The sequence below is a fragment of the Hypoxylon fragiforme genome, assembly GCF_022984875.1.
Source record: "Hypoxylon fragiforme strain CBS 206.31 chromosome Unknown GGS25scaffold_7, whole genome shotgun sequence".
NCBI lineage: Eukaryota > Fungi > Ascomycota > Sordariomycetes > Xylariales > Hypoxylaceae > Hypoxylon > Hypoxylon fragiforme.
Genome location: NW_026054762.1, coordinates 1,385,706 through 1,410,224, shown reverse-complemented (window position 1 = coordinate 1,410,224; position 24,519 = coordinate 1,385,706). Strand labels below are relative to the sequence as shown.

Here is a 24,519-nt window from a genome sequence, read left to right as displayed (position 1 = left end):
CGAGCCTCGAAAAAGGGAGGGGAGGCGTTGGACCAGGCAACAAGGTTATATGAGATGAGTGGACAATGATGCATTTCCTTAATCCCCTTTTTTCTTTCACCTCTTTTATTTTTTATTTTATTTTTTTCATCATCATTATCTTCTTCAATCTTGTATTTCTAATTTCTCTTCTTATATTTTCCTAACAATCCTCTCCTTAGGAATTTCTCTCTATTTCTATACGAACATGATGTCTGTCTCTACCTGTCACCTTGATCTTTCTTACTCTTTTCTTCTTCTGTATGCTTGATTTCTCCCCAGTCTCTCGCGTGTATACTATAGAAATTGTTTGGTGGAAAGCAGGGGACGATACACTTTGCGATACACTTGTACTACTAAAATCCGCATTGGCAGGAGAAAAGGGGGGGATCAAAAAGGAGACGACGGGGAGGCATGGTCGCCTGGCGGCAAAAAAAAGCAGCCACCCACCGTTAAGGCGTTCTAGGAGGATGGTATTGCTTTATGTTCATTCTCTCATCCAGTAAGCAGGTGGTTTCACCCCTTTTTTCCCTTTTTCCCCTTTTTCTTTTTGGTGTTTTCTTACTGCCATTGTCTCCTTTTCAAGACCACCAAGATGTACAGGACGACTGGGTAATGAGGCAACGATGGGAAACGAGTTGTATTTTTTAGATGGGATGGTATATGGTGTGCGATGAGTGTCACGAGGGATAATAAGAATACGTAAATGAATGAATAAAAGGCTATTTGGACAATTGAGTCTGATTCATGATGGTGCTAGTGACCTTATATCTAACTACCCACATACATATATTGGATCCGTATGATATTATGTAGGTATGTGATATAGTGTACTACTAGCCCTAGGTGCCGGGTGCCCAGACCTGTACGGCGTAGTACTATTATACCTCCCTGTGCTTAAAGTTTGAAGCCGTTGAATAAACTGCAATGCTTGAGTGAATACCTAGCGTGTTTCTCGGCTCTATCCGGAACATGGGTGCCTACATAGCACTTATTCAGGCTTTGATTAGCTTTGAGTGGCTAGGTGCATATTGCCTAGGCTAGGTACTAACGTAGTAAGCTAAACGGTGTTTGTGTTAATACATATTTCAGAACATTACCTAGTAGCCTTTGACTGTTTCCTGTAACATACATGTATCTATCTTGTCAATAATAGCAGGTGAATTCATTCATTTCTTTGTTTCACCGCTGTCAGTTGACTTGGGTGAAGAAGTCGTGATCTTTTTTTGATATGTAGATAACAACGTAAATAGCCAATTGATAATATTACGTGCTTTATTCTCCTGGTTCACATGTGATTTGGGCGGATCCGTGAACTGGACACTTCTGCTGCAAGTTCTTGTACCAAATCTTACGTGGTAAATTGGAGAGGCTGAATTGACGAATGGATTGTGCCCAGTGGAATTGAAACTTGGGACTAAACAGTTTAGTTCCGGATGCGGAAACAAAGACATCTGGATGCTGCAGCTCATTAGGTACTTTGGTACATTTGTACATTTTATTTTTTTCTGTCTTCAGATGATCAAGAATTTGATATACCACATGCCACGTTCATTCAAGTTCGTTTGAACATTGAATTCACACAGAATCCGGTAGATGAAAATATGGATATGTGCACATATTATGATATATGATATTAATAAAGTAACGTACTATGTATAGGTACATATTTACTACTGTTAACGTCCTTAAAAACAGATGTAAAAGTGACAGTTTGGTATTACTAGGCAGCTGCTAGGATGCTACCAGGGCCCGTGATAATAACGCAATATGAACGTATCGGGTACGTTGACGCTATCAATGCGAACGACCAAACGATATGCGGTGAGTTAAGAGTGGGGCCCAAGCGATCGATAGATCGGACTTACCATCAATGATGGTATCAGAGTCAGACTAACTGAATTAGGCAACGCTAACAATCACCTACAGCCACCGGAGCCACTGTAAGCTTGCGAGCTAGCAAATAATTGCACACTGATCACTGATACATACATACAATGTACCTGGCTGGAGCTTGCCGGTCGCTGTAGGTGGTACGCTGCTGCCGCTTCTACTTTTCTTTTCTAATCTCTTTGCGAAGCGTCCGAGATAGCAGAATTTCTGCTTCCTGCCTTCAAATCCTCGAGTACTTCAAGTATTCTTCCCACTTAATTCATTTATCCATCCCACCCTCTTCATCGAACCTAACCCTACAGTGAATTCTTTAACGTCATTGACAATGGGAACTTTTGTGTTCAAGTGGTAAGTAAACAAATGAGCATATGAAACTTGGCAAACTCTTGTCTGTTGCAGATTGCCCGCCGACAGTTATCGCCATCACCTCTACCTACCTTCACCTTGTCATGCTGTCGCTGCCACCGGATCGCATTTGCTTTGCACTCACCCGCTCACTCAAATGACATCAAATCGGCAATCATGTAGAGCTTCGCTAACCCTGTATTTTTCTTTCTAACAATAGGGACCACCCTGCCTCCGAGGTCTATGTGACTGGCACCTTCGACGACTGGAAGAAGACGGAGAAGCTTGAGAAGGTTGGCAACCACTTCGAGAAGGCGGTGACCCTACCAGATGCCTCCAGCAAGATCTACTATAAGGTTCGTTCCAGCATTGATTTGATTCCCTTGTCGCATTAACTATGCTTGCCCATTCATCAGCCTTGCCTATCCCCAAACTTTCCCTTCTTTCTTCCAAGGGTCTTTGATTCTATCTGAGTGCCACATGGTTCGGATCGGTTGTCGGCCCGGCAGAGCGCAAGGCGTTCTCTCTTCCAACTTGGAATTATGGATCCTTGATGAAGTTAGGAACCTTTGGAATCGATACTACATACCTAGGTATACATCCACGGATATATATGTAGGTATGGTCAACCTCGCACAATGTTTGATGCCTACAGGATGTGTGTCCATGCATTCTGCTACTTTTAGTTACACGGGCCTATTTATGAACAGCATCGGCCTCGGTGCTGATGCTGTCTCAAAGCGTTGGTCACCTGTGCCTCCCCCGAATGCAAAACATAACTCCGTGAACTGCCCGACCTTTTGCGTTATGACGCGCGGGGCGAACCACAGATCCTCCGAAGCGGTGTGGGCTGTGATGCTAATAGGTCAATTGCTTCGGGGGTAACATACTACTATCACAGATTTCGCCTAACCTTAGTCCACTCCCTGTCTGGTACCTACTCTATAGGGTCTAGATGGAGTTAGGGAGTGACATTGGAGTCTGAGGGATTACAGGCATTCGTTTGCTATGTTCAACTTGGGCAAAGATCTCACACCAAGACTTGCACCAAGATCTGGACTACACAGAAAATATAACGGCCATAACTGCTTCAAGCCCTAAAATACTTCCGAAGGGGTGCAAGTGCATGAACAGGCGACGTGCATTGGTGGACCTGGACACTGTCATATCTGACCAGACCGGACCTGAACTGAACCTGACCTCTGAAGATGATCCTGAACCTGACCTGTCATGCCCTGACTGGTCTTTGTTTGCTGGTTGGAAAGAGCCCTGTCCCTGACGCATCGCAAAAGCCGCCGCAAGCCATTTTTAGTCACCACAGGACCAAAGCAAGACCAGAGCAAGACCAAGGCAGCCTTGGTACCCTCGTACTCTTCTCGTACCTTCTAGGGCTTTAGTCTGTCTACATTACTTCGGGTCTTGCGGCAGCTTGCATTAGCCAGACAGATTCTTCAATGCTTGACCACCACAACGTTGACATCCAACCTCCTCGGCAACTCTCTTAATCTTCTTCTCCCTTCCAACCCCCCCGCTCTTCCCATTGAATCTGGAACACCCCGCGAAACCCCGTTTTAGCCCCGTCCTACCTTGATATATTTCATCCTTGTAGCTAACCATTCACCCTTCGCTTACAGTTTGTTGTCGATGGTAATTGGGTCACCGATCACACCGCACCAAAAGAAATCGACGAGAGTAGCAACGAGAACAACATCCTAACTCCCGACCGTATCATTACTGAAGCACCTGCAACTACCGCAATCATGAGCTCTGTTACCCCCGACTCTACCACTGCTGCCTTGGCCGCAAATGTCCCCTTGGAGAAGAAGGATGAGGAGTTGCCAGGCGCATTTCCTGAGACGCCCGCCACGGAACTCGACAAGGCTGGCGAATTTAAAGTGAACCCTTTGCCAGCTGCTCCCGGCGCTCTCAACCCAATCACACTTGCGCCGGGTGAGAAGATCCCCGAGGGTCTCGCTGCCGAGAGCACCACGAGCCAAGTTAAGCTAGATCCCGAGTCGTACGAGAAGAGCGACACCCTTCCAGGTAAGCTTTACTTTATGTTTGTTTCGCATAGTAAGAAAAAGTACACACTAACCGGACCGTAATCTCAGGCGACGCACCCGTTATCTTGTCCTCTGCTGCACCGGAATCCACAACTGCTGCTTTGGCGGCTAGCGCACCTATCGAGACCAAGGTCGAGGTGCCCGAGGTCGTGAAGGAAAGCCAGGAGAAGGCACACTTTGAGCCCGAGGCTAGCGGTGTTCCCGAGGAAGTAAGGGAGAAGGCCGCCGTCGAGACCGAGCTTCTTCAGAAGGTGAAAGAAGCACCCTCCACTTCCGAAGGTACTGCGGGTGAAGGCACTGAGAAGACGGAGAAAGCCGTTACTCCCGGCGAGGCTGCTGCCTCTGTTATTGCTGCAGTTACGGCAGTTGGTGGTGCTGCGCTTGCGGGTGCAGTCGCCGCTAAGGATCTTGCCGTGGAGAAGGCTACCGAAGCCGCCACGACTGCGCAGGCTTCTACCGTTGAAGCAGCGGCAAGCTTGCCCGAGTCAGTCAAGGAGCAGCTTCCAGAGTCAGTTCAGGAAGCGATTGGAGGCACAGTAAAAGAGGAAACCCGCGAGGAAGTTTCTCCTGAGGTGCCTACTGAAGTCAAGGAGTCTATCGCTGCAGCTGGCAAGGCGCCAGAGGCTGCAGCAAACACGGAAGCAGTTGAAGAGAAGAAGGCTGTCGAAGCTGAACTGTTGAACGAGGTCAAGCCCGTGGAAGCCGATAACGAGGCGTCAAAGAGCAAAACTACCGAGCTGAAGGACAAGTTGACCGAGGCCACTGGTGCCACTGGCGAGCCTTCCGCGATCCAAATCCCACCAGCCGCCGACTCGACCGCGACAAACGGAGCTTCGGAACCCGCCAAGGTGGTCGAGGCTGAACCTAAACCTATCGAAGTTAAGCCTACTCAGTCAGCTTCGGGCACGCCATCCGACGCTGTTGCCTCGGACTTAAGCACGAAGGCGACGAACGGTGCCTCGCCAACAGAGAAGAAGAAGAAGAACAGGCTCAGTGCTATGCTTGGCAAAGTGAGAAGCAAGCTAACTGGCAATAAGAGCTAGATACTTGTTACTCGCATTGGTTCTTAAAATGGGCACCATTGTCCGGTTCTTTTCTCTTTCTTTCTTTCTTCCGAGCTTTATGATTCCCCATTTCGCGTCAACTCACTACGGCTGATGCCAATGAAACGATGTTCCCCGGTCAAGGCATTTTATGTACATAATACTCATTTTGCACGGCATTCCCCGATCCCACCAACCTACGAAGAAAGTCTAGCCTCTGGGGTTGTGAAAGGAGATGATGTTGCTTGGGACGGTACAAGTGGTTGACCTTTTATGTTCTTTTTCATTTTGCGACTCAATTCGGCTCTGCTAGTGGTTCTAGGTGTATTCTGATGAATTGCGCTTAAGTTGGAGGCCATGTGTTTTCCTACCTCTTCCTGCGTTTCTTCGCCGGGTACCCAAGGATGTAATCTACCTTGGGTAGGTGTTGTTGGTGCTTGCTCTGCAAGATTAATGAGTTACGTCTCGACGGTCTGTGCTTGATGATAATGCAGGATGGCCAAAGGGATAGGGGAAGGTTATTGATGGGGGAAAATGATGATGATAAGGCAAAAGGAAGGTCTAATGATGGTTGTGAGACTCTGAGACTCTGAGACTCTGAGACTCTGAGACGTAGGAGGCAGGGTTGGAAATGCAGGATTGATTTGTCTTCTGAAGCTGAGACTGGTTGGCAGTATCAGGCGGACGTTGAAAAATGGCTTAATAGACAAGTAGTAGTCTTTGGAAGCAATTCTCTCTTTCGCACCTAGCTTAGGACCTAGTAGTATACAAAAGTTGGCCCCTTTTCGCACCTTTCAATGTGTTGTTGCTTATTAACTACATGTTGCAAATCCATCGTTAATGACATGCACTTGAATGTTCCGAGGTTTCCACTATAGACATAACCCTGTTATATGCATATGCACCTACATACCCATTAAATAACCATACATTGTGTAATTGATGTAACCTACATCGGTGCATTGTGAGCAGGTCCCGCCCCGCCGTGTGACTCTTCAATCTAATCTTTCCTTCTTCCTTAAACCTCCGGGGTCCGTCCAGTCCTGGACCCCTCGAACGTTGAAGTTGTTATCCAAGTTGTTGTCCAAGTTGTTACTCGGCCGACAACCTCAGGCTAGCTAATCCATTTAACTTTAGGAATTACCTGATCACAACCCATCATTTGGCAATTAAACATTGAATCGTACCCATTTCTTAGCATCTTTTCCCTTCTTATATTCGGCGCTGGTGACACAAACGTTTATGACGTCTCTGGACGTCGAACTTTCACGTTTGCAATCCTGCCCATTAACGAAACGAGAGTGACCTCAATAAACATCATGAGCTCTGGCCCATCTAATCCGGGAGGCAAATCCCTATCTTCCCCCCTGCCTTTTACTCTAAGCTCCCAACCTATCTCGGTACCCGCCCCAAGCTTCGAGTCGAATTCTCGCCGTTCGGCGCTGTCGAGTCCATTGTTCCCGAACACAACCCCGAGAAAAGGACAGGGGTCTAGGAAGCAGCACCGGAATCAGCGAAGACCATTGAAAGAACCCGGAAATCCGGATCGGGATGATGCGATGGCAGAGCTTGTAAGCCGACACCAGGTCTCGAGGAGCTTAATGAGACTAGACAAATAACTGAACTATCGAAACAGCGAGCTGTAAGAAACGCCTCGAGCCGTCGAGGCCAGACCTCTATCACCCACCTTTTGGACTACTCAGTCCCAACGCGCCACACTCTTGGCTACCAAAGATCGAATCGCCGACATCCTACATGGGGCCCTGGCTCCGGATACCACGCAGCTGACAAGGCTAGGTGCGTTGATTCCGTGGAATGAATGATCCAAGCTGGGGTTTATTGACTAATGATGTTTTGATAAAGATTTGTTCATGCCAATTATCGCTTCGTGGTGTCGCCAACAGGAGACTACTCTTCCCAAGCCGGAGACGCTGACAAGTATTTCGAATGGTCCGATATCCTTCAAATCATAGCCTCTACCGAATCGCAAAGCACCTCATGCCCCATTTGTTTATCCGACCCTGTGGCTCCTCGCATGGCACGCTGCGGTCACATATTCTGCTTGCCCTGCCTCCTGCGATTTATGAACTCAACGAATGACGATGAACCAAGCACACGAAAAGAAGCTCGCTGGAAGAAGTGCCCCATATGCGAAGACTCGTTCCGACTCTCCGAAGTTAAGCCAGTGCGCTTTTATGCCGGTCAGGAGAATCCCCTGCCGAGACCAGGAGAAGACGTAGTATTGAGGCTGATGATGCGCGACACAAACTCTACATTAGCCCTACCCAACGAAGGATGGCAGGATGCCGTCAATGCGGGTGAGGACGTCCCATGGCATTTCGCAGCAAATGTTATGGATTATGCTAGAGTGATGAAAGGGACGAACGACTACGTAGTGGAGCAGTACGACAAAGAGATTAACGAATTACGACATCAAGCAGAGGAAGACGAGTTTCAGTTTGGAGCAGAGGAGGGAGATTGGACGCTGCGGGCTATCAGAGCTATCAATATGGCGAAGGATAAGGTCCATGAACAGCAAAGCAAAGAAGAGGCTACGCTACCACTACCAACCAGCTCCTTGAAGGCGAAGCAACCGGCGAGTCCAAAGTTCCATTTCTATACGGCACCTCCGCACCTATATCTATCACCCCTAGATATACGTATTCTGAAAACCAAGTTTGGCGATTTTTCCAACTTTCCTTCTACCCTGCTCCCTCGAGTCGAGCATATCTCTACTGGTCACGTTGTGGACGACGCACAGAGGAAGCGGGCCAAATATCTGGGACACCTTCCCCAGGGTTGTGTTATAAGCTTCCTGGAGTGCGATTGGACAGATATAGTTCCTGCAGATACGCTCGAGCAATACTCGGGAGATTTGGAGCGCCGGCGCAAGTTACACCGGGATAAGGCAGCACAGGAAGAACGTGAAAGACTACAAGCTGAACGTATGGAAGCGTCAGCTATCGGACGTAGCGCCAGACGACACTTTGATCAGACGAACGAAGATAAATTCGAGCAGACCCCTTCGATGAACTCGGAGGACTTCCAGCCGCTTGGTGCCGTTGAAGGCACGAGCCCGCCAAATCCTCGACCAGGGTTTAACCACCTTTCAGATTTATCGACTAGTCCATCGACATCAAAGACTGTTTGGGGAACTCCCGTGATCCCAGTATCCCCCGAGTTGGCTCCCGTACTAGAGCGCGAAGTGAACGATGGATGGGTAAACGAAGAAGAGGTTTTCATCGCTGCTGAGATGGAGGCGTTTGGTCTCGACGACAATGGCGGTGGGCCGAGCAATAAGCCGGGAGCTTTGGGCGGCAAGAAGAAGAAAAAGCAAAAACAGAAGATTACTCTTATGAGCACCGGTAGTCGCCGCGGGGGCTGACGTTTGAATTTGGCGCAGTTTGGTCATGATACTCAACTACGTAAAGTTTTGATCGCCTCTTATTTTGTCAATGGGACCACGGGGAAAGGGGTGTCTTGTTTGGCGTTTATTGAATGCTATTATGGAATTCTGCCTCGGATGCGACTCGAAGGAACGAGCCGGGAGATATAGAGAGCTGAGATGATAGTCATGTTGGCAGACTTCAGATAAGGACACAGAGAAGCTGTCTAATATACCTAGACTTGACCTAGTCCACAACAAACGCAAGATGCTCCAGAGCAAATAGGTATCTTGACAAATACTATATCATACATGCATTCCAAGGTCACGTATAAGTTGTGCCTGGTAGCATGTTATAAATCGAAGTATACGATATCAAAAGGGGGTAGGCAAAGAATGGCTTATCTTATCGTCCCTTCTAGGTACCTAGGCAGGCATATAACTTGTACCCCGCTACTGTCATACGATGAAAAGGTGACATGAGCTTCTGGGACGCCACTGTCATAGCTACGTACCTCAGTAGGTTAGGAAGGTGCTCCTAATCTATATGGGTAAACTGGATATTTATATATCTTAGTATCCCGCACTACTGTAGGTAGCTACCTAGGTAAGTATTGAATGCCGAGGTATGTAAAGCTTGGGCATACAAACCTTTAAGAAGCTATCGAGGTGAACTACCTAACCTACCTACCTACCTACCTACCTACATACATACATACCTAAGGTTACCTAGGTATATATAAAAGGGGGCGAATTACGTTTATTTATAATTAGGTTAGGTACCTACTTATTGATCTATTCATTCACATGCATCTATAATCTACTAGGTACCTAGGTTAGTCGGATTGATTTTGATACCTACCTACCTACCTATACATATCACCACCAATGGAGCCGCAGCAGCAGCCGCAGCCGTTGCCGCCGGCCCTCCACATCGACCCGCCGCTGCTCAACTCGGCGAACCCGTGGGCGACGACGCTCGAGGATCTGAAGGCCTTGCTCGAGTGCGAGGACACGGGCGCCGTGACCACGCGCACGGCGACGCTGGAGGGGTTCCCGCATGATGATGCTGTTCATCAGGTAAGGTGAAACCTCTATCCTACTTATATACTTGGATGTGATCAAACCTACGCTGTAGGGGAGTATGTAGGTAGGTGTGTGTGTGTGTGGGTGTGTGGTGTGGCCGCAAATCAAGCACTGGTTCTAATGAATGAATGAATGAATCTCGGGACAGTACACCTTCTTCACCCCCGACGGGAGCAGCAACAGTCACGGCAACGACGACGCCGCGAGCCTGAACAACATGGGCTACAGCCCGCTGCCGCTAGCCACCTATCTCGAGTTCATCGAGACGCTGTCCACCACCACCACCACCACCACCACCTCAACCTCGGACAAGACCGACAAAAAACTCTTCATCGTCTCCGTGACAGGAACCCCCGACGCCACAGCGCAAGCCTACTCGCTCGTCGCGCAGCTCGCTCACCGGGTCGCCAACCCTCTCGCGCTCGAGGTCAACCTCAGCTGCCCCAACATCCCCGGCGCGCCGCCGCCCGCCTACGACGCCCGCGCGCTCAGCGCGTACCTGGAGAAGCTGTCGGAGGCGGCGTCGGCGGAAGCGAAAAGAAAAAGAATCCCCTGGGGCATCAAAACCCCGCCGTACACGACGCCCGCGCAGTTCGACGTGGTGATCGAGGCGCTGCTGCGCGCGGCCGCGGCGACGGCGACGCCCGAGGGCGAGGTGTGCCCCGTGAGCTTTGTCACGGCGACGAATACGCTGGGCTCGTGTCTGGTGTTGGAGGATATGGTTACCACCACCACTGAGGGAGGAGAAAAGGGTAGCAATAATCCACCGAAGCTACCAAGCTCCACGCACGGCCTTGGCGGCATGGCCGGCCCGCCGCTGCACCCCTTGGCTCTGGGGAACGTCGCGTCCCTGCGGCGGAGGCTGGACGCGAGCGAGAAGACGCGGCACGTGCAGATTATTGGCGTCGGTGGCGTGGGCGACGCTGCTGGGTACCGGCGGATGCGTAGCGTGGGGGCCGTGGCGGTGGGGGTGGGGACGGCGCTGGGGAGGAAGGGGGTTGCGGTGTTTGGGGAGATTAGGGATGGGTTGGTAGGGGAAGGAGAAAAGGGGGAAAGTTGGTAGCTAACTAGCCCCTTTTTTAAACGGAGAAGAATATACATATGTATCTCGTGATTTATACAACCCCTTTTGGTACCTACCTACTTAATCGTCGTCTCAAACATAGGTAGTATGTACATATTGCAAGATTTGCTCACTCGTTTACAATCGATATTCTGGGTACTCAGATAGATGTAGAAACCCTTTTTTGTGTGAATTAGACATTACAAAGGACAGGACGTACATAGGTCATGTGTTTAAAAGCCGAGTACCTGAGGAAGTAGGTATTAAGTAGATACTAGGGTAGGTAGGTAGATGACTTTTCAAGATAGTAGGTAGGTAGTAGGTAGGTATGTGTGTGTGTATGTATGCATATGCCTAAGCGCAAGAATATCCGAACCCCAAACCCGAACCGAAACTAAAGACGCAAATTGAAAGAACGGAAACGGAAACGAAGTGCTGGACATATTCGTGGATGTGTGTGGGTATGTATCGGAACATCTCATCCCCTTTTTGGATTGATGCCTCACCATGAGCAGGCATTTTGTCTTTGAGTAAAAATAATGATAAAGCTCCGTCCACATCCACAAAAGCAGCGTACTTGCTTCCCACAATCCATCATCCACGTCCGCTACACCTATAGAAGCGCGGCAATCAGACCAGCAAGAGCAGCAACCATACCGCCGGCATTGCCAACGCGCTGGTCTTCGGCGCCATTACCGCTCTTAGTCTGTTCGGGACCCGCGCTGCTCTCACCGGTGGTCGCGTCGCCGGACTTGGCGGAGGCGTCGGAGGACGTCGTCGTGGTCGCCGAGGACGTGGACGGCGTGTAGCTGCGGCTAACGGTGCGGTTGCCCGAGGTGGTGGCGTATAAACTTGCGTTCATGCTTTTGTTTTTCAAAAAGGGGGGTGGGTTAGTCGCTTGTTGTAATGTTCAGGTAGGCTGGCAGGTAGGCATAATGAGATATGTAGATATGGTTATTGTTATTATACTCACCAGTAGAGATCCTTCTGTTGTTGGTAGCTCGGGCCTCGGCTGTCGTTGGGGCAGTTGTTGAAACAGCTGTAAGACAGATATAAGGGGTTAGCGATTTAGGCAGATATGATTTTGTTAGAGGGCTATAGGATATATAGGGGCTATTTTTCGTACGTCATAATCGCCACGTATTTGTCACAGAGACACATATAGTCGGTGGTCGCGCAGAGGCTGACATAGCTTTCTGTGGTCGCGAGACAGGTGTCGAGGATGTTTTGGGCGGCGCAGGCCACCGAGCTCGTCGTGGAATCGTCTGCATTTACCGTGGCGACGGCGGCGGCAGCCCAGAACGCGATTCGGAACACGAAGGTCTTCATGATGGCCTATTAAGATAGTCTGTCTATGGATGAGGTAGGAATAAGAGAAGAAATTAAGTATAGACACTCGGTGTATAACAGAAATGAGAGCGAGCGTGTGTATGCTTGTGAGGAGAGGGTTGATCAGGATAGCGGACCTTGCGAAGATTGGTATGAGGGAATGAATGTGAAAGTGGGAAAAAAAGAAAAGGAAAAAAGGGGAGGTCTAACCTACGTGACAGCTATAAGGTGTCCTCCTTCGGGCCTCAAATAACTTTTGCAGGAGAGGCCATTCATCAGTTGACGCGTCCGAAGAGGGGAGATAGTTCGCTTTTGCATGCCATCTTGCCCCCTTTTATCTAAGAGTTGATAAATCCATATGGATATGACCACCGTAGATTATGTATTCTGTCGAAAGAGACCCCATCGGACTACCGGATCGGGAGATTCGCGCATGAGAAAGCAACTCTGAAGCTATTTGATTAGGTAGGCTGGGGAGGAGGTCCAGGGGATTGTAGGATACTTTGTGGTTGCGACGTGACAGCCGAGGGTAAGATTAAATCCCATGTATATCCATAATGTCGGATGTTCAGATGAGTAGAAAGTTGAGTTGAGTTGAGGTTGAGCATAGAACCCCTTTTTTCACATGGGATATCATCTGAAGATTTAAGGGTCTGAACAGATTTGTTGACTAAACAAAGCGACGAGACACCGACCCCTTTTACCTTTCGGGCTGCAGTAAACCCGATATAGAACGCCGAGGGCTCCCCTGAAAAAAGGATGGGTTAACTCTTCAGGCAAGACAACCGAAAGGGACATGTCCTGATTAAAAGGGGATAAAATCGCCTTATTAGTCTAAAGGCCATAGAAGAAGAAGAATGGTGTAAAGCCTACAAAAGTTGGATTAAAAGGAATGGAGAGCTACCAAAACTTAAAAGTAACTTGAAACACATGCTACAATGCGTCGTACTTTTAACCTGACGTACCTGCCACAACGTCTATCGTAGCTTCTTCTCTTATTCGTAGATGAAACCAATTCCTAGTGTATAACTCCTAATATATACGTACATCAGCAAAGTCTGGCTAAGACCGGATGACTGGAATTATTAGATGACTAAGTTCCTCAGAAAGTGGTTGTCCACCGTTGATGCCAATTTTCACCCAGACCATATAAGGTTTTCCAAACACCAACTCCATAACCTATTTCTCTACCTTAGGTACCTACCTAGGTAGGCACTCAACTAGTACAACTATAACCGACGGTCCGAAGTAGAAACCGACGACCCTCTCGCCTTTCCAAAGGTGTTATGCTATACATACTTAGATGAACCGAAACGTTAGCAGTCTAGCAGTGTATTACTCTACCGCTGCTGCGACCCAACCTGCGCCTCCAGCGCCGCATTGCGCGTCTCGAGGTCCCGTATCCTCTTCCTCAGGTCCCCCGTCAGCTCCTCCGCCTGCTCGGAGGCCTCGACAGAGAACTCGTCGACCATCTTGACGACGCGCCACAGCCTGAAAATAACAATAAGCGAGGCGATCTCCTCGGCCGTGCTGTGGTGCTCCAGCACGTCGATGCCGAAGCTGATGACGATGACGGCCGCGTCGAAGCGGTGGAACCAGCTTGATAGGTACCTGTACATACATATATTAACACGTAAGCTGATAGATACCTAATGAAGGGGAAAAGATCTGGGGAAAATAGGCGGGTTGGAACGTACGCCAACCCATCCGCGAAAACCGACAACCCCAGCTCGACCAGAAACACGCAGCTCAGAGCCAGCGAGAAGACCGTCAGCGCACTCCTCGTCGGCGCCACCCACGGCTCGTCTTCGACGCCCAGCTGGCACGTGATGAGGGCGATGAATATGTCGCTCAGGATGCCCGCGACGTCGAGGACGACGAGGACGAGGATGAGCCAGTGCTTGGTGCGCGAGTTCACGAAGCGCGATGTCGCGGTTCGGGCGCGGCGGTAGCGGAATTGCCATTTGCTGCTGCTGCTGTCCACGGATCCCCGTTGTGGTTGGGGGCTCGAGTCGTCGCCGTCATCATCTTGATCTGTTTAGTTTTGTTGGTTTTCCGCAGTTCCATAAGGTTCTAATATTTCTCCGAAACAAAACTATTGCTTCTTAAATCACTCTAAATATTCGCTATATTTGGGAGTTGATATGCGACTTACAGCAACTGAGGCTCTTACGTCATTGACAGATAGTAGGTAAATACCGAAGTCTTAGGGTATGTTGAGGAAATAAGATGAACTCACCAAGTAGGGGGGTATAATCACTCATACTTCGTATCATACCTATGTCAGTATAACTGAAGAAGTATCGAGAAAAGGTTATTAAAGAATCTTAATGCGTGTAATACTCTCGATATGATCAAGTTTAAATTCGTATCTCAAAGCATTTTTCTGTCGGGTATACTCCGGCTGTCAAGTTGATACGTCAAATCCATCACCAAACTTATTCCGTAGAACAAATGTGAATCGCAGATATGTATCTTGGTAGGTATTTTCGAGATAGTTTGAGTTAGTTCGAATTAGTCACACGGATGAGAGCTGCGATGAACAAAAAAACCGTATTGTATGCATGCAGTGTCCCGTATCTTATGTACATCAATCCTCGGCCACAAGACAAAATAGAGCGTCTATCGCGGGTCCGCCGGACTTGGTGCAGGATCGTCGCCCACACTTTCCTATCGCCCATACTTCCCTCATCATCGTGCAATCTCCTCTACTTCCTGTACCACATTCTCGTAATCCTGGTCTGCCTCATCTTGCGCTGGAGCTGGAAGATGCCGTACATGAGGGCTTCGCTAGTTGGCGGGCATCCGGGGACGTATATGTCGACGGGAACAATGCGGTCGCACCCACGGACGACACTGTAGCTGTAGTGGTAGTAGCCGCCGCCATTGGCGCAGCTACCCATGCTGACGACCCACCGAGGGTCGGGCATCTGATCGTATACTTGTCGCAAGGCCGGCGCCATCTTGTTGGTGAGCGTGCCGGCCACGATCATCACATCCGACTGTCGCGGCGACGCTCGGAAAATGATACCGAATCTGTCCTGGTCGTATCGTGGTGTGGAAAGGTGCATCATCTCTACGGCGCAACACGCCAGTCCAAACGTCATGGGCCATAACGAGGACTGTCGGGCCCAATTGGCCATTTGATCTAGAGTAGTTCTATTACAGATAGCGGTTAGCCTGTTAATCTCTCGTGGCATCGCAGTATTCTTGCTCTATAGGTGATCTGTGACATGTTGACTAATATGACGAAGTGAAATCGATGACGTACAAGGCATATTGAACAACGCCCTTCTTGGGTTCTTGGCTGGGAAGAACGACTTCTCTTCGTTCACGGCGCGCGGGGCTGCTCGAGGTGTGAGGTGTCACCGATGCGGCATGCTTCTTCGGGGTCGTGGATATAGCGGCGATGGATTGAAAAGGAACGATACGAGGAGTCGGCTTCGCTAGATAGTAGACGTTTAGTATATATCAGGGGCGATAAGGCGTTGGCGGAGAGATATGGGCAACAAACCTCTCAGAGCCAAGGTGGCTGCTCTTCCCGAGGAAGTCAGTATTGATCTCATCGTAGGAGTAGCAATTCTTAGGAAATGCCTGTGGGTGTGAATAGGTGATAGATGAAGGTTGTATGAGTTGAGTGGGGAGGGTCTGAAAAGAGGTAGAACGAGCAACGGCGCCTTCTTGATATCGATCAATCCATCGATTGCCTCGACTGCATCTACGCGGATTAGTCTTGCCTTCCTTTATTTAATTGAACCTTAAACAAACGAGCTACTTTTTTGCCGCTTCACTAATCAAAAAATGCTTCGATATGATTGGTCCAAGCTAATCCACTGCCGAATATCTTCCGTGATGCAATAAACCCCACTACGAGTAATGAGATTGGACAGCTGTTGACAGCTGATTGCACAGAATTATGAATACTATCCTTCTTAACTTAGGTACATAGGTACTACATAGGTAGTACACATGATACATTCACTCAAGTCTGGAAGTCATAAGTCATCATAGATTCCGATCTTCTAAATCATCTATATATCTTATCATCACGGATATAAAACTCCATAAATGCCTATCTAGAATAATCCGTCTAAGAAGTATCTTTCGGGCCATCATATCCAAAATGACCCCCTTTAAATGTAACGCTCATTCCCCTATGTCGCTTACTCAGCCCCTTTCTTTCATCGCCATCCTAGACCATCAACAAATATAGACTTCTTGTTGGTTTGTTGGAAATATCAAGTACAGGAATACGGATGTCGCATCATGTTGGCTATAGCAAGCCTCAACATTGCTAATACGCCGAACCTTCGACCATTGAGTGTTAACCTCCGGCTCCTTACCTCCCTAGATACCTAAGTACCTGATAAGTATCTAAGGTTAAGCTTGCCCCTTATATTATACGCAACGCCTTCATGGAATAAAATGCGACTTTGCGTGTGGGCCGCCATATGCGTTTCTCCCCCCCGAAGTATACATACCCAGATCCGAGTGCCAGTCCACAGAGATGCGCGCCATGATGGGCCGTTACGAAGGGCATTCCGACGAAGATACCGACTGTGTTATACACCGCAAGAGCTGCCATGATATCCTTAATTGAAAATGATAATCCTGGTATGAACATCATGCCGACTTTCGACTCCGGCTGCAGTGTGGCCCACGCCCCCAGCACTACGGTCAAGGGTAAGCCACTGTACAGAAGGTATTGGGAAGAGAGGGTGAGGGAAGTTTAACTGAAAAGAGAAAGGCGAGGATTAGTCTAAGGAGTTTTAAACTTACTAGCCATAGCCATGCCACCGGATCCCGAAATCGGCAAGAAGCGGTTGAATCGATATGTCCTAGACGGCAGCACGGTTGCAAACTGATCCCCGAGAGTCGACAGAATGGCAGTCGAGAAGTAGAAGGCGGTCATGTGGCTGCCGTTCCCTTGGAATATGTGAGACTGTGCGATATCACCGGTGGGTTGTAATACTGCGATAATAAAAGTAAGCGAGATGCTTGAATGATATCTAGGAAAAACAAAAAAAGGTTGCCCAAACAAAACCCCCTTAAGGACTAGAGGCCGAAAAAGGCCAGAAGCAAAGGGAGGAGAGGTTACTTACTCAATAAGCCAGTGAGACACGCATCCAAGGCGCTCGAGTGACAGAACACATTAGTGAGTAAAGTGAAAGGAGGGCTGGACATGGGAAAGCGAATGAAGGGCTGCAGCGCGGCCCCGCCGGCAAGGTAGGTCGCTCCCAGCGCACTGATATTGACAGCCAAGCAGCCCATGATCACTTTCTCCGCGTCAGTGTGGCCCGCGAGCATCACCCTCAGCTGATCCAGCAAGAGCAAAGACGGCAAGGGCGAGTGATGCGATGCAGCTGCTGGTTCAGATTGCGGCGAGTGCCGGGGCCGCCCATGGCGCTTGTCATATTCGAACTCGTCGTAGGAGCCGACCCTTCCACCTTCCCTGAGAATGCCGCGCTTCTTCGCACGCCTCACGTCACGGTATACATCAAAGGCGGCGCACCCGAGATAGATGGTGGTCGTCGCTGCCAGAGCCCATAACGTGGGTCTGAGCAGTGGGACACGAATGGCAGAGTCAGAAAAGTTAATGTTACTAATTGTGCGCTTTGCGGTTCTAGTGCCTAGGCGGTTACGACAAGGGCCATGATGAATGCGAGGTGTCGTCAGTGAAACTCTTTTCAGCTGGGTGCGCAACATCTTGAGTGTACAGTGCAGTGCTGCAACTGCCTGCACATTAAGATGCTTGGATACCTATATGGATGGCATCCATAAAGGAACCAAGCCAGGTTAGAATTTGGGGTTGGAAGAGAATGGTGAGAGTTATTTCATCTCTGTGATTATCATTATCGATTTTTCCTTTTTTCTTTTTTTTTGTTTTCTTTTCGTTTTTAGCGGCTAATGGAGGCTATTGTGAGATGTAGTCGCTGAGGTTGCAAATTCGTTGCAGAAGATTGGCGGCCATGACCAGGGGGCTGGCGATCACTTATGCAGGGGACCGGGGCGTCAAGTTTAAGATAAATAAGTTGCCAGGTGCAAGCCTGTGAATTGCCAGCCCCACATCACTTTAAAGCCGTTACAATCAAGGTTATGTATGTACTATGTATCAATTAACATGATTTATTTCTGTTCTTTTCCTTGCAATCTCTATCAAACCTCCCAGTTCTTTATATTTCAAACGGACATAAAATAGTTCTTGTTTATTTCTAGGATATCTAAGTCTATCTAAACTCTTCCAACCTTTTCTGCTGTCTGCCCTCGCCGTTAAAATTAGTAGGATCTAACCAAGCCTCCAGCGCTCGCTTGATGGCAGGCCATTCCTCGTCCACCATCGAGTACCAAGAAGTGTCTCTGTTGCGGCCCTTGACGACCAAATGCTTTCTGAAAATCCCCTCGAACGTGAAACCGAGCCGCAGAGCCGCTCTCCTGCTCGGCGCATTGAGCGCATTGCACTTCCACTCGTATCGCCTGTAGCCCAGGTCCTCGAAGGCGTACCGCGCCATCAGGTACATGGCCTCGGTGGCACCGGGGGTGCGCTGCAGCTGTGCCGAGTACATGAGGTTGCCGACCTCGATGCTCCGGTGCGTAGGCTCGATCCGTAGGTAGCTGGCGATGCCGACAATGTCGTCGTCATTGCCGTTCAGCACGATGGCGTAGAACACCGGGTCGTGGCTGATCTCGTTGGCCCCGAGCCTGGCACGGAACACTTCAGGGTCATCGTATGGCCCATCAAACATGTAGTCCCATAGATGAGCGTTTTCCGGTCCCGATATTTGTGGGTAGAAGGCATCTGCGTGTCGAGCCGAGAGCTTGACTATCGTGACGTATTGCCCTACTAATCTGACGTTCTGAGATGGACGCTGGGCCAAGTTGGTGCTGACGATGGGCCCAAGGGGATTGCCTTCGCGAATCGCCATGTATACCGCTGTGTAAAGGGTGTGATGCGCCTAAGGTATATTTATTAATATCGAATCTTCATTTCGCAAAAAAAGGTTAGGTACCTACTCATACACATGGGTGTTTACATAATTGATTGATTGATTTAGGGCTGAAATGTCGAATGCTCCCAATTAAGAGCCCAGTTCCTCCACAGCCCCCCAAAATGGCATACGTACTACTAGTAGTACCTAACCTGCCTAGGGGTTAGGTACATATCTCTGGTCGCCATCACTGCTATGGTATGTACGTCCCTGACCGAGTCGTGTACAGGCAGCTTAATTAGAGTACATTCTAATTCTTTGCTTCATTGGTTCGCGAAGACTTGATGGGTTACATTCACGAATTACAAGACTGGGTTTTCTATTCTCAATACTCCGAGATAGACCAGCCTACTCTGTTAGGAAGTATTTTCTAACGACTCCATACGACATCTCTCTCGAGATAAAGGGGCTTAATATTTTCAAAGAAGTAGTGATTTACAACAATTAACACCAAGGTCGTTGGAGTATTCTCCGCGAAATCGAGATCCTTTTATAACAACGCTCCATCAAAGCACCAGAGAAAATGAATACCCTAACCTAGGTTAGCATCTTCAGTCCAGTGTTTGATTAACATCCCTTCTTTGCCTCGACAAAGAAAACTTCACGCAGCACAGCTCGCGTTACAATCGGCGTCGTACGAGCAAGTCCGCTGGTCCTGTCCAGGCTCCTCGCACATGGAAGCCCAGATCATCGCGCCCGTCGATTCTTGGCATTTCACCTAAGTAAATAAACGTCCGTTAGCTCGAACTTAGGAGTGCCTAAGTGGTAATGATATGTACGCAGGTAGGTCGCGGGTTACAGAAAACTTGGAACATACCAGGATGCCGTCGGGAGTACACCCCGTCGCCGCTCCATTGCAGGCCGAGTGGATCCCGCCGGTCCAGCACGGGGCGGCTCGGGGGAGGGCCGCGGATGCTGAGGCTAGGGAGATGGCGAGGGGGAGGAGGGCGAGGATGGAGTTGGCCATTGTTTTGGTTGGGCTGTTGAGATGGGGTTGGTGTCTCGGTGGTAGGTAGGTAGTCAGGCAAGGGCTTGTTTGGCCTGGCGATTACTTCGAGAATCATCAATGTCGAGATCATGGCACGCCATATATATATATATATATATATATATATATACCTCCCTACCTACATATATACAGCACCTACCTTGCCTGCCTGCCTGCCTGCCTGCCTAGGTAGGTATGCAACATAGCTTTTTCGCCTCTTCTCACAACGTGATCTCCCCGGGGACATACAATGCGGGTATAGCCGCACTGTACGTCAGGATAAACCACACTGCTGATCTCCTTTTTCTTTTCTTAAATTTACCCGGCATAAGATATCATTGGCGACAATGTACTGATGCCGAAAAAAAAAGAAAGAAAAAAGAAAAAAAGGTGGTTGTTGAACGTTTCAGCCTGTTATGAGGAGCAGTTTCCCAGAATGGTTGGATGGTTGGATGAGATTCCCGGCTCCCGGTCTCTATTCCGGGGTAGGATCTGCCTTACTTGCTTGATTGCTAACAGGGCGGTTTTCTCCCCAGGGCGGTTTCTGCAAGGTACCAGCACAATTTTGTTAATTCCAGTACTACTCTAGGTATTATAGCGGCGCATCCGCGTTACGTTGAGCTCTACATTACCTATATAGGTACCTGGTATGTATTGCTGGTTGGTTGGTACCTTGATGAACAACATGTCTGCCTGCCTGGATGTGGAGGATCGCGAGGCCTTATCGAGGCTGATGGACACAGGATAAGCCGATTATTACCTGCATAGGTAGGTAGATAGACATGTAGATTTGTATGTAGGGATCTAATAATTCGAGGCATTAGAGATTATCTACCTACATACCTACACAGGCCCTACGAATCCCGAGTCTACTCTACCGATAGCCGGTATTAGACCGTCACTCCCCTTCCCCCCTTGATATATCCTCAGGGCCTTCTCAGGGGGAAGGAGGTTGCTCTTGTTGACGAAAGAAGCAGGAGGTTAGGTTCTACTAAGTGACCTGCAGAGTGATGGTTTGGGTATGTATGCCTAGGTAGGTAAATATTCATCTTATCTTTTCACATGCCCATGAGGTGGAGATGCTTCATAATGGCAAATTCGGTGGAAACTGTTCCCGAGTAATAGAAATAACTGTGCATAAATTAAGAAGAAAAAAATGGGGGGGGGGGCAAAGGGTAGGTAGACGAAACAGCTTTTCAGATAGTAGGGTAAAAGAGCATGTACAAGGTTACCTAGGTACTGTTATCGCTTTCGTAGCAGCAAGCAGGTAATTGGTGGCCAACTGAAAAGGAATCTATATGTCTACAAACAATATAACGAACCACATAACACTAATCAAAGTAAACTACTGCCGGTCCCTATCCTACTCATCGCTTCGAACATCGCTGCCATTAGTTTCTTGATCTTTGACCTTGTCGGAGGGACCTTTCCATCCGGTAGCCGCTTGGACAAATGTCACAAAGATGGATAAGACAACAGCAGCCTGGAACAAGACTCTCAGCGCATCTACGTAGCCTTGCACTGCGACCTGTCGTTCCTCGCCTGCGAGACCACCATTATATACCAAAGCGGGACTGCCAATAAGTTTCCTGATTAGCTCGCTGCGACCAGGACCGTCAGGACCATCGATTGCCTTGAAACCGTTCTCTAGAGACTCCCGTAGTGTCCTGGCAAATATACCACCACCGATTGCGCTGCCAAAGCTGCCGGCAAATCCCCTGAATGTGCCGAGTAAGCTGGTGGCTACGTAGTGGGTGTCCGGCAAAGTCAAGTGCAGTACGTGTGCGAGGGTGTAATTCAGTGCTGCGCCGGTGAAAAGGCCATTGAAGAACACAATCACGATATATAGAGCAATCGGAACATCCGGCGTGGAAGCCAGGGAGAGCAAGAACAGACTTGTGGCAAAGAGAACAAGGGAGACGAGACAGGACAACCAAAAACTTCCGGTGCGGCGGACATGGAACCCCTGGAGCGCTTGTCAGTAGTCTTCACAAACCAAGAAAGCCCCTTTACTGGCCAATCCGATTACGAGGAATAATATGATACGAGAAAGTAAGAGCTTACACCAACAAGAAGTCCACCGAGGCCAAATCCGATATTCGTCGGAATGAGGATACTTCCGCTAGTTGCAGGAGTGAACCCGCGTACTGCTAGAGCGGTAATCGGGGTGTAGAATAGCACTGTCCACCGTGAGGCCATTACTCCAAGCTGGGCAACACAAGACAGCAAGGCACCTCGGTTTTGAATGACGGCGAGGGGGATGATAGGATCGATAGCGACATAACGCTCAATTAAGACGAAGGTAACTAGACTCGCCAGAGAAGCAATGAGAGGAATAACTTGGATGGTACCGGAGAGTCCAAATAGAAACAGCACGACAGTACCGCTCTACAGAAAATTAGCGGGCTTAAGGCGTATAGACACACAAGTTAGTAGCTTACCAAGAACAAAGCACCGGGGTAGTCAAGCCGCTTTAATTTCTCAACCACCGAACCTTTAGAACCTTTGCCTGACGAGAACGAGCTAGGGATACTGAAATAGATGGACACTCCGGCAAACAAGCTGGGTGGGACCTGCACCCAAAAGAGGGCTCTCTGGATAATATTGTGAGCTGATACACTACGAATCTGAAGAGATGATCGGTCTTACCCATCCAGTGACAGATATAAGCCCGCCAAAGAAAACGGCTCCTAAAGAAATTCCAGTAGTAAAACCGGTATTCCTGATTAACTACATTAGTATGGTAGCTTGCATCAAGAAAAGGGGGTCACGTGACTCCCATGCATTAACTTACAGCAGACCAACATATAAGCCTCGCTGCCGCTTCGTCGTTAACTCGAGAATTAAGACAAGTGCCAAGACCGTGGTACCTCCAGCCCCTAACCCCGTGATGACTCGCCCTAAAATGAAGACCTCAAATGAGTGGGCCTGCGATGTGATAAAGCTCCCAGCGGCGAAGAGTGTGGATGCAACGAGCACGATAGAACGAGGTGAGAATATGGAAGCCAGCTTCCCGACCAGAGGTGTCGATGAGGACGTCGCCACGAGGAACGATGTAGTAAACCACATTGCGTTCTCATACGCGTCTAAGTCGGCGGCTATGGTCGACTGGGCCATGGTGATGCCTGACATGTTGCTTGCTATCCACAAGCGAGAATTAACATCCTTCCATTAGCGTATATGGAAATTTTGGTGGCAATCTAGGCGAGACTTACAGATCAGGAAGATTAGTAGATAGGTACTCAAGATAATTGCTATACCTCGTCCCCGGCTAACCCTTTGGTTGGGTGTATCCAAGTCGTCGGAAGCTTCATCTTGAGAGGTCGCTGATGACCCACTATTCGTTATATGAGAGCTAGAGTCGGATTGCAGGAGAGGGGTGTCTTCCGTCGCGGTATCATCCGCTGAAGAAAGATCCCGGGGGTGAACATGCTCTCTTGCATTGTTCTTGGAGGGAGGCCCGGTAGAAGATTCGAATTGAGATGTCATAACTAAGTAGGCGGCTTTGGAATGAGAACCAAATCCCTCGGTCTCATATAGGGGCTCAAGTAATACACAAGGATTGATGTCTAGTATGTGAAGAGATGATAGACTTTAAAGAAAGAAGGAAACTAATCAAAGTATCTACTCTGTATGCTTCAGGCTATTGGTATATACATATGTACAATAAAGAGGATAAAGAGAAAAAATATTTCAAAGAATGTAGCATCTGCTATTATGTACTAAGGTATGTATTGATGAATGTATAAAGTTTCCCAGGGTACGTAGCCTATGTAACCTAGCACCTAACTTTATTAATGGAAGACATCATGACCATTAACACTGATTGGTAAGCTGGAAAATGAGCGCCGTATTAGCGCATATAAGTCCTTAAATGCATGCCATTAAGTTTCTGTGAACTGAGCCATCTCGAAGTAGCATGGTTTAACTACATATCTATGTATCTACACCATGGCAGTAGTATAATGAGCATTATTTCAAATCTTAAGTTTGAACGCTGAGTGTTCAACGATGGTTTTGGTGGGTCAGTTCTCTAATGAGCCGACACTTCCGATCTTCATTCCGGAACGGTCATATATAGGTGCCTACCTATGTAACTAGGTAATTACTACATAGTACATGTAACTTGAAGTAGGTAACCTAGGTTACTTGGGTTATTAAGTAGTTAAAAAGGGTAAAAGGGGTATCATTCAAGAGTTAACTAGGTATCTTTAAATATATATAAAAAAGTATCATGAGCAATACATAACACAACTACAGCTGTGCTATGCTTCTAGATAAATGCCCAGTTCGTTTCGTTGCGCTTGTCTTTCGTTCGTA

General features: G+C 48.5%; 10 protein-coding genes across 10 annotated transcripts; 3 read left to right on the top strand and 7 right to left on the bottom strand.

Annotated features, from left to right (window-relative positions):
* Nucleotides 1-1,757: 1,757 nt before the first annotated feature.
* GGS25DRAFT_523667 (carbohydrate-binding module family 48 protein) lies at nucleotides 1,758-5,362 on the top strand (the record flags this gene model as incomplete). The annotated part of the gene is made up of 5 exons (XM_049264470.1): nucleotides 1,758-1,842; nucleotides 1,925-1,961; nucleotides 2,477-2,612; nucleotides 3,891-4,299; nucleotides 4,368-5,362. 5 exons carry the CDS (start codon nucleotides 1,758-1,760, stop codon nucleotides 5,360-5,362), a joined length of 1,662 nt encoding a protein of 553 aa, XP_049114660.1.
* Nucleotides 5,363-6,324: 962 nt separating this feature from the next.
* Nucleotides 6,325-9,496, top strand: GGS25DRAFT_499068 (uncharacterized protein). Its single transcript, XM_049261744.1, has 3 exons — nucleotides 6,325-6,933; nucleotides 6,999-7,159; nucleotides 7,226-9,496. The coding sequence occupies exons 1-3, from the start codon at nucleotides 6,682-6,684 to the stop codon at nucleotides 8,745-8,747; spliced, it is 1,935 nt and encodes a 644-aa protein (XP_049114659.1). The 5' UTR covers nucleotides 6,325-6,681; the 3' UTR covers nucleotides 8,748-9,496.
* GGS25DRAFT_533187 (dihydroorotate dehydrogenase) lies at nucleotides 9,434-11,095 on the top strand. Its single transcript, XM_049265653.1, has 2 exons — nucleotides 9,434-9,827; nucleotides 9,982-11,095. The coding sequence occupies exons 1-2, from the start codon at nucleotides 9,636-9,638 to the stop codon at nucleotides 10,894-10,896; spliced, it is 1,107 nt and encodes a 368-aa protein (XP_049114658.1). The 5' UTR covers nucleotides 9,434-9,635; the 3' UTR covers nucleotides 10,897-11,095.
* A 342-nt stretch (nucleotides 11,096-11,437) lies between these two features.
* Nucleotides 11,438-12,549, bottom strand: GGS25DRAFT_368592 (uncharacterized protein). The gene is made up of 4 exons (XM_049258166.1): nucleotides 12,436-12,549; nucleotides 12,023-12,248; nucleotides 11,870-11,935; nucleotides 11,438-11,759 (listed from the first exon to the last, which is right to left on the bottom strand). Exons 2-4 carry the CDS (start codon nucleotides 12,223-12,225, stop codon nucleotides 11,510-11,512), a joined length of 519 nt encoding a protein of 172 aa, XP_049114657.1. The 5' UTR covers nucleotides 12,226-12,248; nucleotides 12,436-12,549; the 3' UTR covers nucleotides 11,438-11,509.
* A 793-nt stretch (nucleotides 12,550-13,342) lies between these two features.
* Nucleotides 13,343-14,489, bottom strand: GGS25DRAFT_533181 (uncharacterized protein; the record flags this gene model as incomplete). The annotated part of the gene is made up of 3 exons (XM_049265652.1): nucleotides 13,343-13,836; nucleotides 13,923-14,259; nucleotides 14,465-14,489. 3 exons carry the CDS (start codon nucleotides 14,487-14,489, stop codon nucleotides 13,566-13,568), a joined length of 633 nt encoding a protein of 210 aa, XP_049114656.1. The 3' UTR covers nucleotides 13,343-13,565.
* A 444-nt stretch (nucleotides 14,490-14,933) lies between these two features.
* On the bottom strand, nucleotides 14,934-16,493 carry GGS25DRAFT_515073 (mitochondrial NADH-ubiquinone oxidoreductase 20 kd subunit; the record flags this gene model as incomplete). The annotated part of the gene is made up of 4 exons (XM_049263046.1): nucleotides 14,934-15,384; nucleotides 15,497-15,671; nucleotides 15,740-15,760; nucleotides 16,472-16,493. The coding sequence occupies 4 exons, from the start codon at nucleotides 16,491-16,493 to the stop codon at nucleotides 14,934-14,936; spliced, it is 669 nt and encodes a 222-aa protein (XP_049114655.1).
* GGS25DRAFT_499051 (uncharacterized protein) lies at nucleotides 16,188-18,195 on the bottom strand. Its single transcript, XM_049261743.1, has 3 exons — nucleotides 17,328-18,195; nucleotides 17,005-17,196; nucleotides 16,188-16,896 (listed from the first exon to the last, which is right to left on the bottom strand). Exons 1-3 carry the CDS (start codon nucleotides 17,929-17,931, stop codon nucleotides 16,619-16,621), a joined length of 1,074 nt encoding a protein of 357 aa, XP_049114654.1. The 5' UTR covers nucleotides 17,932-18,195; the 3' UTR covers nucleotides 16,188-16,618.
* GGS25DRAFT_368421 (putative acetyltransferase, GNAT family) lies at nucleotides 18,177-19,591 on the bottom strand. Its single transcript, XM_049258165.1, has 2 exons — nucleotides 19,479-19,591; nucleotides 18,177-19,413 (listed from the first exon to the last, which is right to left on the bottom strand). The coding sequence occupies exon 2, from the start codon at nucleotides 19,146-19,148 to the stop codon at nucleotides 18,453-18,455; it is 696 nt and encodes a 231-aa protein (XP_049114653.1). The 5' UTR covers nucleotides 19,149-19,413; nucleotides 19,479-19,591; the 3' UTR covers nucleotides 18,177-18,452.
* A 221-nt stretch (nucleotides 19,592-19,812) lies between these two features.
* On the bottom strand, nucleotides 19,813-20,178 carry GGS25DRAFT_523660 (uncharacterized protein; the record flags this gene model as incomplete). Its single annotated transcript, XM_049264469.1, has 2 exons — nucleotides 19,813-19,929; nucleotides 20,029-20,178. 2 exons carry the CDS (start codon nucleotides 20,176-20,178, stop codon nucleotides 19,813-19,815), a joined length of 267 nt encoding a protein of 88 aa, XP_049114652.1.
* Nucleotides 20,179-21,368: 1,190 nt separating this feature from the next.
* GGS25DRAFT_499047 (MFS general substrate transporter) lies at nucleotides 21,369-24,013 on the bottom strand. Its single transcript, XM_049261742.1, has 6 exons — nucleotides 23,415-24,013; nucleotides 22,994-23,339; nucleotides 22,849-22,921; nucleotides 22,641-22,793; nucleotides 22,264-22,587; nucleotides 21,369-22,165 (listed from the first exon to the last, which is right to left on the bottom strand). The coding sequence occupies exons 1-6, from the start codon at nucleotides 23,686-23,688 to the stop codon at nucleotides 21,563-21,565; spliced, it is 1,773 nt and encodes a 590-aa protein (XP_049114651.1). The 5' UTR covers nucleotides 23,689-24,013; the 3' UTR covers nucleotides 21,369-21,562.
* Nucleotides 24,014-24,519: the final 506 nt, after the last annotated feature.

What these genes read in the sequence shown, in the direction of transcription:
- GGS25DRAFT_499047 (XM_049261742.1), bottom strand. Translation starts at nt 23,688, where the DNA reads ATGACATCTCAATTCGAATCTTCTACCGGGCCTCCCTCCAAGAACAAT. An exon ending in GGCTTATATGTTGGTCTGCT is followed by an intron (nt 22,922 to 22,993) that starts GTAAGTTAATGC and finishes GTAGTTAATCAG; the next exon opens with GAATACCGGTTTTACTACTG. An exon ending in TTATATCTGTCACTGGATGG is followed by an intron (nt 22,794 to 22,848) that starts GTAAGACCGATC and finishes AATATTATCCAG; the next exon opens with AGAGCCCTCTTTTGGGTGCA.
- GGS25DRAFT_499068 (XM_049261744.1), top strand. Translation starts at nt 6,682, where the DNA reads ATGAGCTCTGGCCCATCTAATCCGGGAGGCAAATCCCTATCTTCCCCC. An exon ending in ATGATGCGATGGCAGAGCTT is followed by an intron (nt 6,934 to 6,998) that starts GTAAGCCGACAC and finishes CTATCGAAACAG; the next exon opens with CGAGCTGTAAGAAACGCCTC. An exon ending in CACGCAGCTGACAAGGCTAG is followed by an intron (nt 7,160 to 7,225) that starts GTGCGTTGATTC and finishes GTTTTGATAAAG; the next exon opens with ATTTGTTCATGCCAATTATC.
- GGS25DRAFT_533187 (XM_049265653.1), top strand. Translation starts at nt 9,636, where the DNA reads ATGGAGCCGCAGCAGCAGCCGCAGCCGTTGCCGCCGGCCCTCCACATC. An exon ending in ATGATGATGCTGTTCATCAG is followed by an intron (nt 9,828 to 9,981) that starts GTAAGGTGAAAC and finishes ATCTCGGGACAG; the next exon opens with TACACCTTCTTCACCCCCGA.
- GGS25DRAFT_368592 (XM_049258166.1), bottom strand. Translation starts at nt 12,225, where the DNA reads ATGAAGACCTTCGTGTTCCGAATCGCGTTCTGGGCTGCCGCCGCCGTC. An exon ending in AAATACGTGGCGATTATGAC is followed by an intron (nt 11,936 to 12,022) that starts GTACGAAAAATA and finishes TCTGTCTTACAG; the next exon opens with CTGTTTCAACAACTGCCCCA. An exon ending in CAACAGAAGGATCTCTACTG is followed by an intron (nt 11,760 to 11,869) that starts GTGAGTATAATA and finishes GAAAAACAAAAG; the next exon opens with CATGAACGCAAGTTTATACG.
- GGS25DRAFT_499051 (XM_049261743.1), bottom strand. Translation starts at nt 17,931, where the DNA reads ATGTTGCGCACCCAGCTGAAAAGAGTTTCACTGACGACACCTCGCATT. An exon ending in GTGTCTCACTGGCTTATTGA is followed by an intron (nt 17,197 to 17,327) that starts GTAAGTAACCTC and finishes TTATTATCGCAG; the next exon opens with TATTACAACCCACCGGTGAT. An exon ending in CGGTGGCATGGCTATGGCTA is followed by an intron (nt 16,897 to 17,004) that starts GTAAGTTTAAAA and finishes CCTTGACCGTAG; the next exon opens with TGCTGGGGGCGTGGGCCACA.
- GGS25DRAFT_368421 (XM_049258165.1), bottom strand. Translation starts at nt 19,148, where the DNA reads ATGGCGATTCGCGAAGGCAATCCCCTTGGGCCCATCGTCAGCACCAAC.